This window comes from Anabrus simplex, chromosome 1 (assembly GCF_040414725.1).
Source record: "Anabrus simplex isolate iqAnaSimp1 chromosome 1, ASM4041472v1, whole genome shotgun sequence".
Taxonomy (NCBI): Eukaryota; Metazoa; Arthropoda; class Insecta; order Orthoptera; family Tettigoniidae; genus Anabrus; species Anabrus simplex.
In genome coordinates, this window is record NC_090265.1 from 288,787,890 (window position 1) to 288,801,860 (window position 13,971).

Here is a 13,971-nt window from a genome sequence, read left to right on the forward strand (position 1 = left end):
ATAGAAAAAACATGGCAAGAAGTCAACACACAAAAGACATTAAAGGCTAACTTTAACACTTATGACACTTTCTTGAAGAATTTAATAATTAAAGTTCATGTAGCACTTTTCAATGAAAATAATTTTTGTAGAGATCATAAGCAGTGTGAAGTTCTTGAGCACTCTTGCTGTAGATCTTTAGGTTAAAAAAGGATGCAGCATAATTTACAATTGTTGTTAGGCAAGGAATAAACTTGTTGCTAGGTAACGAATAACATTATTTTGTTTTTGGTACTTATAAAGGTGGATAGTGATATATATAAAGACTCCTATAATATATTGTAGAATATGAACCTATCAGTACTAACATGGATTTTGTAAGATCTAAAGAAAAAGAAAATAAGTTAGAAATGAGAAAGAAAAACAGTGAAAAAATGGTAAGATAAGTAATACTATGAGGTTCACCTTGTTTAGCTTGCCATGAAGTATAAGAGGAAGTAAGAACAGAAATTGAACATAGGTAGGGGATAGGAGGAGGGAGTAGTTTAAGGTGGATCAGGGGTATGTTGTGGTAGGGGCAAGTAGCGCGAGAAAGTGTTGTGTATAACATGGAAGATCAATCGCCTACTTGTCAACTTGAAGCTTTTGAAAACTAAGGTAAGGAAGTCAAAAAGGATGTTCGGTTTTTCAGACAAATCATTAAGGTTTTGGTTAGGATTAAAATATTGATCAAGGTGTATTAAACAATTTTCAGTGATATCAAAAAGAGGGCCTTTGTTTAGGGTACTGATAATTTCAATGTCTTGGTCTAACATAGTGAAATGATGTTTTTCATCCTGCATGTGTCGCCCTATTGCTGAAATTTTTTGTATTTTATCGTGTTAACGTGTTCTGAATATCTCATTTTGAAGCTGCGTCCTGTTTGCCCAATGTAAGAAGAATCACAGGTATTGCATTTAAAACAGTATATGCCAGATCTTGAAAATATATTAGTTCTGTTTAACGATTGGAGTTATAAATCACTTCCATGTTTCTATTGTTAGTTAGAAAGGAAATTTTGGAATTATGTTTTTTGAAGTTATTGGCAATCCAGTAGACGCCTTCATTGAAAGCGAAGGTAGAGTAAGCTGCTGGTTTAGGATTGCCATTTAATAGCGTTGTATTTGTTCGGTGTTTAAATTTATTGATTATTCGTTCAATAAAAAGTCTGCTGTAACCACTAAATTCAGCGATGGAACATACGACATTAAGTTCTTTATTTAAATTATCTTTTGATAAATTTATTTTGAAAGCGCGGTGAACCATACTGTTGTAAGTGGTACATTTATGTGATTGTGGGTGTGAGGAATCTTGTCTTATGGTAGTAGCTTTTTGTGTGGGTTTCCTGTAAAATCTTATAAGGTAAAGACTAAGGTAGTCTGCTAATTGTTATATCTAGAAAATTGATTGATCTGTTGTATTCAGTTTCAAGGGTGAATTTAATATGAGGATCAATCTTGTTGAGATTATTTAGAGTAGAGGATGCATTAATAATCCTATCATCTGGAATTACCAATCTGTCTTCCACATATCTTGTCCAAAAGAATATATTCTTGAAATTATCGTTGTTGGACCAGACCATAGATAACATCCCCAAACACCATATAAAATTATTAATAGGCGACTTCAACGCTCAACTAGGCAGAGAAAGAAAATACCGTGACATCATCGGAAAATGGCCAGCACACAAGAAAACAAATAAAAATGGAGAGAGACTAGTTGACCTGTGTAGAAACCATAATTTAATCTCAAAATCTACATGTTTTAAGAGGAAACCTCAAAAACTCAAAACATGGAAACACCCTGACTACACTAAAGGAGAATGGCAACTGGACCACGTCTGCATGGACAAATACCACCACAAAGAGATCTATAACGTCAAAGTCCTCCGAGGAATAGACACAGGTTCAGATCACTACGTAGAGGAGACAACAAAAGCAAGCCCTTAAAACTAAAAGAAAAACAGATCCTACCCAGCTAATCAACAACAAAAATTACCAGAAAGCAACTGAAAAAATAAAAATCACAGACAAACTTGAAGACTTAGTACACAACCTTAAACAAATTGCAGAAGACCTAGCTCCAATTAAACCACGTAAAAAACACCAATGGTGGAACAGTGAATGTGATGAAACAGTGGAGAAAAGACATCAGGCATGGCTATTACATCAGTCCCAAAAGACAGAAATATCCTATCAAAAGCTAGTAAAACAGAGAAAAGAAACTACCCAAGTCTTAAGAAGAATAAAAAGACAACATCATAAGGACACCCTGCAGTTAATTGAAGAACAGTTCAGTAAAACTAAATCAAGGGACTACTACAAAACCTTCAGAAAGCAGCTCCAAAAATATGAACCCCCACCCTACTGATGAAGGATGAAGATGGTAAGCTGGCCCATAACAATAAAGACAATGCAGAAATTCTGGCTAAACATTTCAACAAGCTTTTAAATTGTGAGGAACCTACAGAACTCCTTTATTTGGACACCAACACCCCGATAAAAACATCACCAGAAAACATCAATCCCCCCACAATAAAGGAAGTCTACCAAGCTCTGAATAAATTAAAAAACTACAAAGCGCCAGGAGAAGATCAGACCTTTGCGGAAATCTGGAAATATGCAGGAACCTCAGCAAAAGTTGCCCTCCATCAACAACTTGTCTCTATCTGGATTAAAGAAGAACTACCAGAACACTGGACAACAGCCCTCATTCATCCTCTGCACAAAAAAGGGGACAAAACCGACCCTAATAACTACAGGGGAATCTCGCTCCTAGACATAACATACAAAATATTTTCAATAATCATCCTTAATAGGATAAGTTTACAACTTGAGAAAGAACTAGGAGAATATCAAGGAGGTTTCAGACCCTGGAGGAGCTGTCCTGATCAGATCATGAGTCTTAAGTTGATAATGGACTATAACAGGAGAAGAAACAGAGATATGGTGATAACATTTGTAGATTTCAAGAAAGCTTATGATTGCATCCATAGAGAATCTCTGTTTAAAATTTTAAGACACCTTGGACTACACCCCAAATTAATAAACATGATAAAATTGACTCTCACCAATACCAAGTCAAAAGTGAAGTTTAGGGGTGAAACATCAGAGACATTTGAAATTAAAACTGGACTACGGCAGGGAGATGGGCTCTCACCACTATTATTTAACTGTGCTCTAGAAATGGTAATGAGGGAATGGTTTAGAAAATGTCCCCCCAAAATAAAGATTGGCCAAAAAATCAAAACAAATTGCCTGGGTTTTGCTGACGATTTAGCATTACTAGCAGTGGACATAAAAGAAGCAAAAACCCAGATATCAGAACTTCAAAACATTGCAAATAAAATTGGCCTCAAAATATCATTTGAAAAAACAGAAATTATGCCCCAAAAACCAACACAGTTAAAAGAAGTCACCATAAATGGTAATAAAATCAAAATAGTAACTCAGTTTAAATATCTTGGAGAAGTAATAACACATAACTTAAATGAAAAAATCTCAATCCAAGTAAGAACAAATAGATTAGCTAAAGCACAAAAATTAACATGGGATATCTACAAAAAGAAATGTCTATCAATAAATACAAAAATAAAACACTACAACACAGTTATAAAACCGGAAGCTACATATGCAGCAGAAACACTCTTTTACCTGAATAAACAATCAAAGACTGACAGACTTCAGAAAATTGAAAGGAGGATTGGAAGAACCTGTATCAACAAAAAATATCAGAAAGATGGACAGTGGTGGTTAATACCTAACAAAGTCGTGTACAAAGAGCTAGAACCCATTACAGATACTATGCGTAAGAGGAGACTGGGATTCTTTGGACATATCATGAGGATGCAGGACTCGAGACTTCTGAAACAACTAGTACAACACAATCTCGTCTCAAAAAATACCACAACAGGATGTAAATGGATCAGAGAAGTAAGAGAGGATCTGAAGGAAATAGGCCTTACAACAGAAGACACCAAAAATAAGATAAAATTGAATACAAAACTCAAGAATACAAACCTCCGCTTTACCCTTACACAAAACAAACCAACAACACGCACATTTTCAACTGAGGAAAGGGCACGAAGATCGGAGCGTCTGAAGAAGTACTGGGAGGACCGCAAAGCCCGAACAATCCCTTCAAAGAGACCTGAACGACGGACTGCCTAAAGTGATCCTATGTGGTCATAAAAGAAGAAGAAGAAGAAGAAAAGTGTTTTCCAAAAAATCTAAGTATATCTCTGCTAAGATCCCCAAAGTTGGTGATCCCATTGCCAAGCCATCTTGTTGGCATATTGTATTGTCAAATGTGAAAAAATTGTTATTGACTGCCAATTTTAAGACAGTCATGAAATCAAGAATCTCAAATTTACTCAGGTGACTGTTTGTATTCATCTTTCTTTCAATAATGGGAAATAATTTTTTGGTATTAATGCTAGGGTACATATTGACAATATCACAAGAATGTAAAGAATGGTGTGGCTGAATTTCAAAGTTGTTCAGTTTTTTCAATTAGCTCAATAGTGCTTTTAATAGACTTTTTCCCCGAGCTCGATAGCTGCAGTCACTTAAGTGCGGCCAGCATCCAGTAATCGGGAGATAGTGGGTTCGAACCCCACTATCGGCAGCCCTGAAGATGGTTTTATGTGGTTTCCCATTATCACACAAGGCAAATGCTGGGGCTGTACCTTAATTAAGGCGAGGGCCGCTTCCTTCCCATTCCTAGACCTTTCCTATCCCATCATCGCCATAAGACATATCTGTGTCGGTGCAACGTGAAGCAAATAGCAAAAAATAGACTTTTTCGATAAGAAATAATTATTCTTTAGAAATTTCTGATTTGAATTGGGCTGTTATACACAATACCAATAGATGTCAGATGTATATTATACACAATGACCTATGCCAACAGATGTCAAGATTTCGAGCCTACCTTCCGCGATCACACCATCATTATTATAACACCAATTATGTAACTAACCAGATCTTTCTCTTTTCTATACCGTGAATATCGGTCAAATTTTTCTAACTAAATAAGATGACATCAGAAATATGCAAAATCTTAAAATATCTACAATCGTGCCAAATTTATGCCTAATAAAGCCAAATAGTCAAATTGAACTAAGTCTGGCCTCACGTTGCGAAAGCCATTAAATGCACCCGTTAGAACATCAGTCCTAGAACATTGAGACACCTCAGGTGTGCTCCGTAAAGATTGGCATATAAGAAAAAAAATAACTGAATAAGATTAAATAATGGCATGGTTTATAAAATAAAATATGTATCATCCTTGCTTTCTGTGATTATGGAAAATTATCACTAATATAAAAATTAACCCTTACTCCTGAAGTACAAAAGAAAATACAAATCATGATGGGATGGTACACTTAAATTTTGCCCATTTACCCTAACAAATCAATCAATACAATATATTTGCTTCTTGTGAATTAAGTTAACAATTTGATTTGATTTAATTTAATTGTGAAGGATCTGGGTTTCCTCGACCAAATCTAGAAAATCTCAAGTAAATCATACCGTATCAAAATTCACTTTGCTGAGATATTGACTAATTTTAAAATTAATGAACATAATTGGTGTGATAATTCGTTCTAGAACTGAATCAACGCAAAAGAAATAAATGTCTGTTCATGACTATCATCACTTCTAGTCCAATTAAATTGAAAAATGTAAACTCAAGTTGTGAAATATCAATTCAAATGGTCTATCATAAATTAAAGAATAATCTCAGCTCTCATAACAAAACAGAATGATCTGCATCACTGAAATTTGAAACAACATTGAGACATGCTAATATAGCATGTTCGTAAAAAGCGATGTTTCCCGTATTGCTAAGAGCTTGTATCAGCTTTAGCTTGATTGGCTTAAATATTTCCAACGTTGTACTACAGAGGGCAGCACCCTCAGTTGTGAACACGGAGGGTCATTCTTTCCGGCGAGTCTGTAGCTATATCTCTTTGACTCGAATGTTTGTTGTGGTTATGAGAGAGGACTATAAAATGGACTCCACGTTGATCGGAGTGGCTTTTCTGAGCTAGAGATGGGCATTTAGTCAATTTAAACTCAGCCTATACTGCCATCCCTCTATATAATTTGACGGCTGATATTGCAGGTATGGTGATGCTTGTATTTATATTGCTCCTGTGATTATCTCGTGGTTTTCTTGTGCTTTTATTCAGAGCTGACTGATGTGCATTTTCGTGCTCTGCGGCGTGAATGGACCGCGTGTTTGTTGATGTTATTGTGATTGTGAGATGTTGGTAACTGGGTCTCTGATCAATTCTATTTATGCGCACTGCATTCTAATGTAATTTGCCATCAAATGAATGTATGCCCTGCGTGTCGACGCGGAGATCCATTCGTGTCGTACGGAGTGCGTAAGCTGGTGGACTTATGCGTGACCGATAGGTCCCTATTATCCTGCTGATGAAATATTTGCGTCGTGCACGTTACTCTGACATATGTGACACCTTTGTTTGTGACCATGAGAGTCATACTACATGAGTTTGTTTCCAACTTATTGAATGGAGCTACTGCTCGCATTGTTGGCCGGTACCGGCAATGTCTGAATGTTTGTGTGTGTGTTCGTGAGTGTGGAGAGTAAAGAGATGACGTATCGGTCAGTTTAATTTTTCCTTTTGACCTTGTTTCCGTACTTTGTGTTTGTTTTTCGGTACGGTGTTAATTATTTTGCCTTGGTCTCTGTTTTGACCGTTTGCTTGCCCACGAGGCCGCCATGTTTGTTTACTTAAATTCGGGTTATGGGCATGCCTATGATTCTCTTTGAATTTGACTATTGTTCTGTGGTCCAGTGATGTTTTCTCGCTCGGCCACATCGATACCTGCATTCCTTTATTATATCTGCTCTGTGTTTCTTCTCCGGGATGCTTGGGGGATCTTATCTTTCTATAGCTATTGTTGTCGAGATGATGATGGAGTTTGATGGACGCGTATGTAAAACAATGTTATTAATCTCGTGGAAAGAACGACCAAACAAATCCGTGTGGATTGTTTTCAGATTAGCTAATTATGTGGTGAAATTATAATTGAGACGGTGAGCACGTCGTAAATTAAATATTAATTTTGGTGTTTAAGAAATGCTGTGTTCACGCAGTTATGTTACTACTTCGACTGAACCAAATGAACACAAGTATCCTTTTTATTCTTTCTATTGTTGGCTTCATTTTCTTTTTCTTTGAAATCTTTTTATATATTAATAAACCCTCATTTGAATTTTATTGCTAGTAGTTCGTTTCATCCCTGTTGTGCATTGTTAATGAGGGACGTTTGCAGTTCAGGGCTGTGTCTTGGCCTTTCCTAGTCGCGGTCCTCGCCTCGAATCTCCCGATGTGGGTATTATATTATGTCATATATTATCGGTAAAGGAGGGGTGCGGTCCAACATTGACTATCTCTTAAATAACACGTAAGAAATGACTGGTACAGTTGCTGCAATAAAAAATCACAGTCTCCCAAAACCAAAGTTCTAATTCTACAGAATATCTACATTAATCTACAATATTTACACAGTCATATCAACACACGAATCAAACGCTCGACTAACACAATTCCATGTCACCTGATTTAAGGAAGAACATTAGCCGCTTCTAACTTAGACATATTATCGCGATAAGAAAGTCATCGAAGGTTGGAGAACAATCTCAAAGAACATAAGTAATGACAGATTCGGATAACTCCCGAAATAAAATGATACTGAACATGAAAGAATCGAATATACGATAAAATACACTCACACGTATTTCAAGAACATTTTAACGTCATTTGAGGATCTCTAAATATCTCCACAATCATCTAGTCTTAAGTGCATCACTATTTCCCAATTATCAAGACGTAAATCTCATATCGAATGCCTCTCCCATACGTCTATCATAAAATGTAACATTTATGTCACAAAGACACTACTAACAATTTACCAATCATGGCCTCTTCAATATCAGCCCCATTGAAATATCTGAATACATTCGCGATCCGCCCAGGATGTCACGAAACTCGTATTTAATGTCATGTAAAATATCCTTCGCATACAGAATCCTCTAACACTATGTCTTATCAGAAATTTTAGTTTCTCCCAATATCGAACTCCAGTAGACGTAAAGTTTAAAAGAGTGTAATCAATTCTATCACCCGAATCTCATGACTTCGTAATGTCCATAAACCGCACATAAAATTCTAAAGGCATATCATCTGGAACCGAGAATTTATTGTACACGATGACTCAGAAGCGAAATAACTATGTGAAGAGCTGAACGCTTTTCACCTCAAGTCAAGCCTACACTAAACTGATAAATTGATATTCACCAAAATTTCGACTTGATTATTCACCACACATGAATAACTGAAATTATTTAAAATTTCGTGGATAATCACCAAAAATCATCGTAAATTACATGTGACAAGTAGAAATACACAAAGACTGTACAGAAACAACTACAAATAAGAACGTGACAACTACAGGATTACACTATCTTATAAGACCATTTGACCATTACAATGAAATCAACTATCCAACTACTGAACAGATAATTAATATGAAATTTATGTCGACTTAGCTCTTTTCGACGCCTTCATTTTGGACGATGACCTATTGCCCTCAATGTTGTGATCACGGTAGGTATACTCTCATCTTGATGTGGTTGGCGGCGGTCTCATGGTTTAAACTCTCGTGGTGAAGTTGAAGTTACACTCGGCAATGGTTAATGTCCTCATGTTTGAATCGGTCGGCAAGGTCCTCTTAGAATAATGTGGCTGAAACTTGTACAGAAAATATTAATAAAGTTGTCTAGTTGTGGGTTCTTTCCTATACCACAGGCAAATACGTACTTTAGCAGCTTCAATAATGTTGACATCTATAAGCGGCAATGTAATGCATGGATCTGAGAATGACCAGTATACCAGGTCACAATATTACGCGCTGTTGCTGCAAGGTAGAAATGCTAGAGACTGACCCCTCGAGCAAGTGAGTGAGTCACAGCTGGCAGGAGAATGAACTTGTCAATCCATGGCGCTCACCACTCACACGCACACCAGAAGTCGTAGTACAGTTCATGTTCTGTTTAATATTGTGCTAAATTCACTTCATATATAGAGTGCCTTTTTAATACAAGTATCGATGATAACAAAATGCACTATGATTTATTATCTCTAGAATGAACTTCTTCTTGCCTCATAATTGTAGTATTTATTTACCACTCAATTCGCTTGCTGGACTTGACATAGGCTTTCAGCACTCTCGTAACTTTGATCGCAAGATTTCTTTTCTTTTTCCAAACTGGATTTTTACTTATTGATGCGCCAACACAAGTCTAGAATCTCCCGACAGAGACCAAATAACTATGAGAAAGTAAAAACAAAACACTCTGTCTGTCCAAAGCACTATCAGACATAACGAAACTGTCACTATATACATATATAAGATACATCTCTGTTACTTTCTTGCACCTTGTCAAACCTTTTTTTTAAACACCTCAAACTTCTTGGAACTCTATAGAGTATTCTGGATGTTTGTAAAACTCTCTAGAGCCTTGTAGGACATTATAAAAGTTTCTGTTATTTAATAGAAGTGTCCAGAAATTTCTAGAACAATCACTAATTTTAGAAGTATATAAACATATAAGCTTGCACTTTTCTAAATAGTTGTGTAATGTAGTAAATTACTTGAATAACTGAAGAAGTCATGTCCTCTACCAAATAGACTTTGCTGTTACGAATGACACCATAGAATCAGTCGAAACTAACTTGAAAATTTGAGCATGAAGACTTTAATTTTATAATTGACTCGTTAATAGATCGGTTTACTGAGCAGCACAATCTCGAAGATTGTTTACATAATGAAAATAAGGACTTAAAAATGTTGGCGGGGTATATTGCATTCCAAGTTACGAAAAAAGGAATAATCATTAGCTTCATCTACGGAGGAATAACTGGAAAATGCATTAGTATTAGGAGCTCTGACTGGATCTCAGCTTTATCTAGAGGAGGCATAATAAATCCATCTCCCCAGTGGTTCGACACTGTTTGCGAACTAGGAAAAGATTTTCAAAGGTTCCACGAAAATGGTCTAAGGAAGTGTCCAAGAGTGAGTGATGAAAGAACTGATAGATATCATCAGACCTAAGTATAGTGAAGTCGACGACTTCGCTGTTACATGTTTTGTGAGAACTCGTTCATTTATTAGAACGTACGTGCCAACCCGATTTACCCGGAAACTTTCCGTTTTTTAACTCGTCTTCCGATTTTCCGATTTATTTTTAATCCTTCCTATTTTTGACCGATACAACCTCGAGTACAGTCAATACTCTTCCCCTAGGATAAATTCTTATATGCTTGTGTAATTTACGCAACCTCATGTTCAAGCCTTCGTGTATCGTGTTTCCTGCTCGCTACAGCAGCACGTGTGCTTTACGGCTGGGGATTCGGGACGTCAATGGTCCTTCAAGCAAGAGAGGCTAGCGCGCACTAGCGACTCAGTTATTGGGGACGAAAGAATGAGTTTCTTATTGTGTGGTTCGCGCACTGTTAACATCATTTCCGTGCGTAATTTCGTTGGAGTTGTAGGCCACGTATTTTTTCTAGCTGTTCTGTGCTCTTCCTTATGTCAAAGTCGTATGTTAATAATGTATGAGACATACCGATCTGTTTTGTATGTGGTAGTTTCGCGTATTTCAGTGCATTTTTGTTTATTCTTACTTCATAATTTTAATGAGTTGAATGTATTTCAGGGAATTGTGTCGATGACAGTTTCTGGTATTTTCTCTTCGCGTTATGGCCAAGAAACATAACAAATGTTATCTCCAAGTATTCAGAGATACATATAAAATTAAATTTCCATTCATTTTACGGTCTAATACAGGAAAATATTATGCGTTTTGTTGCGTGTGTCGGTGTGATATAAATACAGTGGAACTTTGATATCTCGAATCAGCTCGGGAGATAAATTTTATTTCGTGTTATCGAAATTTCATGATATAAAGAATACCTTTTTTGAGCGTGTATATATAGCACATACGCACATAATTGAATCATAATTATATATGGGCTTTCACTGAATACATCATTTTACGACATCGCTTTAATTATTACACTTATTATAGTACGGTAACTTTTTGGAAGACAGGATACAGTAGTGAAACAAGAAACGTAGCTCCGTTGACACGTTTGGAAAAAAATCGCTTCTGTCGAACCTCAATATCGCTTCTGTTTGTTGCGGTTAACCTTTCCTCCTTTCACGTTGAAATTTCTTGTCAATACTACGCAGCCGAGTTTCGTAAATCGAGCTTGTCATCCGCGACTTCTGGGCTTGCTTTCGTACCTGACCGGTAATTAATTGACACCCGAGAAACAGCGAGGCTTTGCCGATTTTCCGATCACTGGAAGTTCAAGTTTTTCGGTTCGCTTCATATTAGTTCCCAGCTTCTCTGTAACCCTTTCTTTACTTGTTGTTAACTGTTCCTCACATACCACAAATGCCGTATTGCACAGTTAATGTTGCTGGAAATTCGAGTTGCAGAGTATCTTTTGCTTCAAAGGAGGAAATATTTCCTTCGAGAAATTCATGTAACCGAATTTCGAGTAATAGAGAAATACACGTGAAGAATAGTACAAATGGTCGGAAAATTTATGTTACTTCGAGATACTGAAAATTCGAGTAATGGAGGATCGAGATATTGAGGTTCGACTGTATTATTATTATTATTATTATTATTATTATTATTATTATTATTATTATTATTCGTATGTATGTGTCATAAATGAGTGATTAGGTACATTTTCTTGTAACCATTTTTATTCTGCTTTTAGTTTAAGATTTTAAATTGAATGGTCAATTCACATTGTAACTGTAGTTATGTATGCCTTTTATCCTGTCCTTTTTCACTTAGACCGTGGCGCAATATATGTGGTGAAATCCAAGAATTAAAAAATCTTCCTATTTTTGATATCTAAAAGTTGGCAGCTATGGATTTAGAATGTTAAACTAGTAGTATTTCTTGTAATATTTTTTTCCATGGTATTGCTTTTGTACTCAAGTTGCTGTAGTTGTTGGGTAGTATGTTTTTAACTTGACTTTCTTATCGCTTGTAGTGTTAAGTACTGGAAGTACTTAAGTTGTGTGAGAATTTGTATATGATGATGCTGGATTTAAAATGTTAAACTATTAGTAATTCTTGTAATATTTTCTTTTCATATATTTGCTTTTTATACTCTTGTTGTTTGTTTGTTTGTTTGTTTGTTTGTTTGTTTGTTTGTTTGTTTGTTTGTTTGTTTGTTTGTTTTTGTTGTTGGGTAATTATGCTAACTTTAATTTATTATTACATTACGGTAAGTGACCATTGCCACCGGGATATTTCCCATTTGGAATGTATTTGTTAATAATAATAATAATAATAATAACTGATAAACCCAAATTGCCACACTTGGGTGAAACGAAGAATACGTTAAATGGAAAATTAATAATTTCCAATAATGGACCAAGTATATTGGAATTATAAAAATACTCACTCAGTACAAATATTCCCTATGGGAATTAAGAATCTGTATTAACTAAGTCCTTAGTAACTTTGCAATGCTTAAGGTCTGTCACTCTACACCTTCACCTTTTCTTCTTTTGTTATCTCTCCTGAAAATTTCCTCAGCCACATTCCTGCAGGATCAGTGGGTAGTATGTACAGTATGAACAGTCAGCAGCATTTATAGATTTAATTTAGAGACCATACACAGTAAATTTCAATTCATTTGTATACAAATCTGGTCTTTAAAAATAGGATTAAAAAGTAAAACAAATGGCAGTTCAAGGGTGTTCAGCTAGAGCGGTCTCCTTAAATAGAAATGAAAAATACATTATTCTTCTAGAGTTATAAATCTGTTCTTTAAAAAATCTATCCCTACGCTGGGTTTTACTGTACTAATTCAAGTCTACAGATGCAGATTATGTACTAAATGGCTTTCAATTTCTCTGTTCTACATTCATTCTGTACATTTGATAATAAAGAAATGTGTGTGCTTAATGTGGAATTCATTGAAATATTTTCCATGTGTTACAGTTGGGGTCACTAGTCAAGAAACGTAGAATTGAATGAGAATCCTTTATGAACTCCAAACATCTCCTGGATGAAGTAAATGATGCCAAATGAAAAACTGCATTTTCTCATTTGTTGATTACAATATAGACCTTGAATATTTTATGAATACTAAACGAGTAGTTCCTTTCTTCAAAGGGATTTTCAAAATAAATCTTTACAAAAATTATAATAAGAAAAAGGAATTTATTGCTTATTTTGAATTTGTGTGCATGTTTAACCCCCACTCCGCTCCTTCATTCCTGTAATATTCCTATTTCAATTACTTTTTCCAAGGTGTACAGAAAATCAGATTTGATATTGTATAAGAGCTGCAGCTTGCCAAATCAATGAATTTACATCACTATTGTTGTTTGTTTGGGGATGAAAAATACTGTTGTTTCATCCCACAACTTTCACCTTATATCTGCTGTTCAGATGCAGTACCAGAATGATTGGAAGTACTCCCCAATCAAATGAAACAAACAAATATCATTCATTGTTTTGTAAGATGATATTAATATTTCAGTTCATTTTATTTATTTATAGTGCGCCATTCCGAGTAGTCCATATTTCGTGGCGTTCAAGAAAATCTGCAGCTAGTGTCGAACATCTCGGGGATTATGTTAAAAAAATTTACATGACTTCGACTGAGAGTTAGTTATTCACTATCTTTCTTCCATTTACGTTAGGCAAGTTTTCTGGACCTTTCAGCTTAGAATCAACCGCAGGATCAGCAATTTCTTATCAGCTATGATATCATTTTATATACTAATATTATAATCTGTAAATAATAATTATGGATTAAAACTTAATAACTATTATTTATTCAAAAAAGTATAGTATATGATGGATAAGGTAAAT

At 35.5% G+C, this 13,971-nt stretch overlaps 1 protein-coding gene across 2 annotated transcripts in view; it reads left to right on the forward strand.

Annotated features, from left to right (window-relative positions):
• The window catches only part of Cdc2rk (cyclin-dependent kinase 10), a 214,981-nt gene extending 201,672 nt beyond the window's left edge, over positions 1 to 13,309 (forward strand). For both annotated transcript variants that reach the window (XM_067142389.2, XM_067142388.2), the window contains exon 8: positions 13,093 to 13,309. In XM_067142389.2, the coding sequence (XP_066998490.1) occupies positions 13,093 to 13,128 (36 nt within the window). In that variant the 3' untranslated portion in view covers positions 13,129 to 13,309. The remainder of the gene's footprint in view (positions 1 to 13,092) is intronic.
• Positions 13,310 to 13,971: the final 662 nt, after the last annotated feature.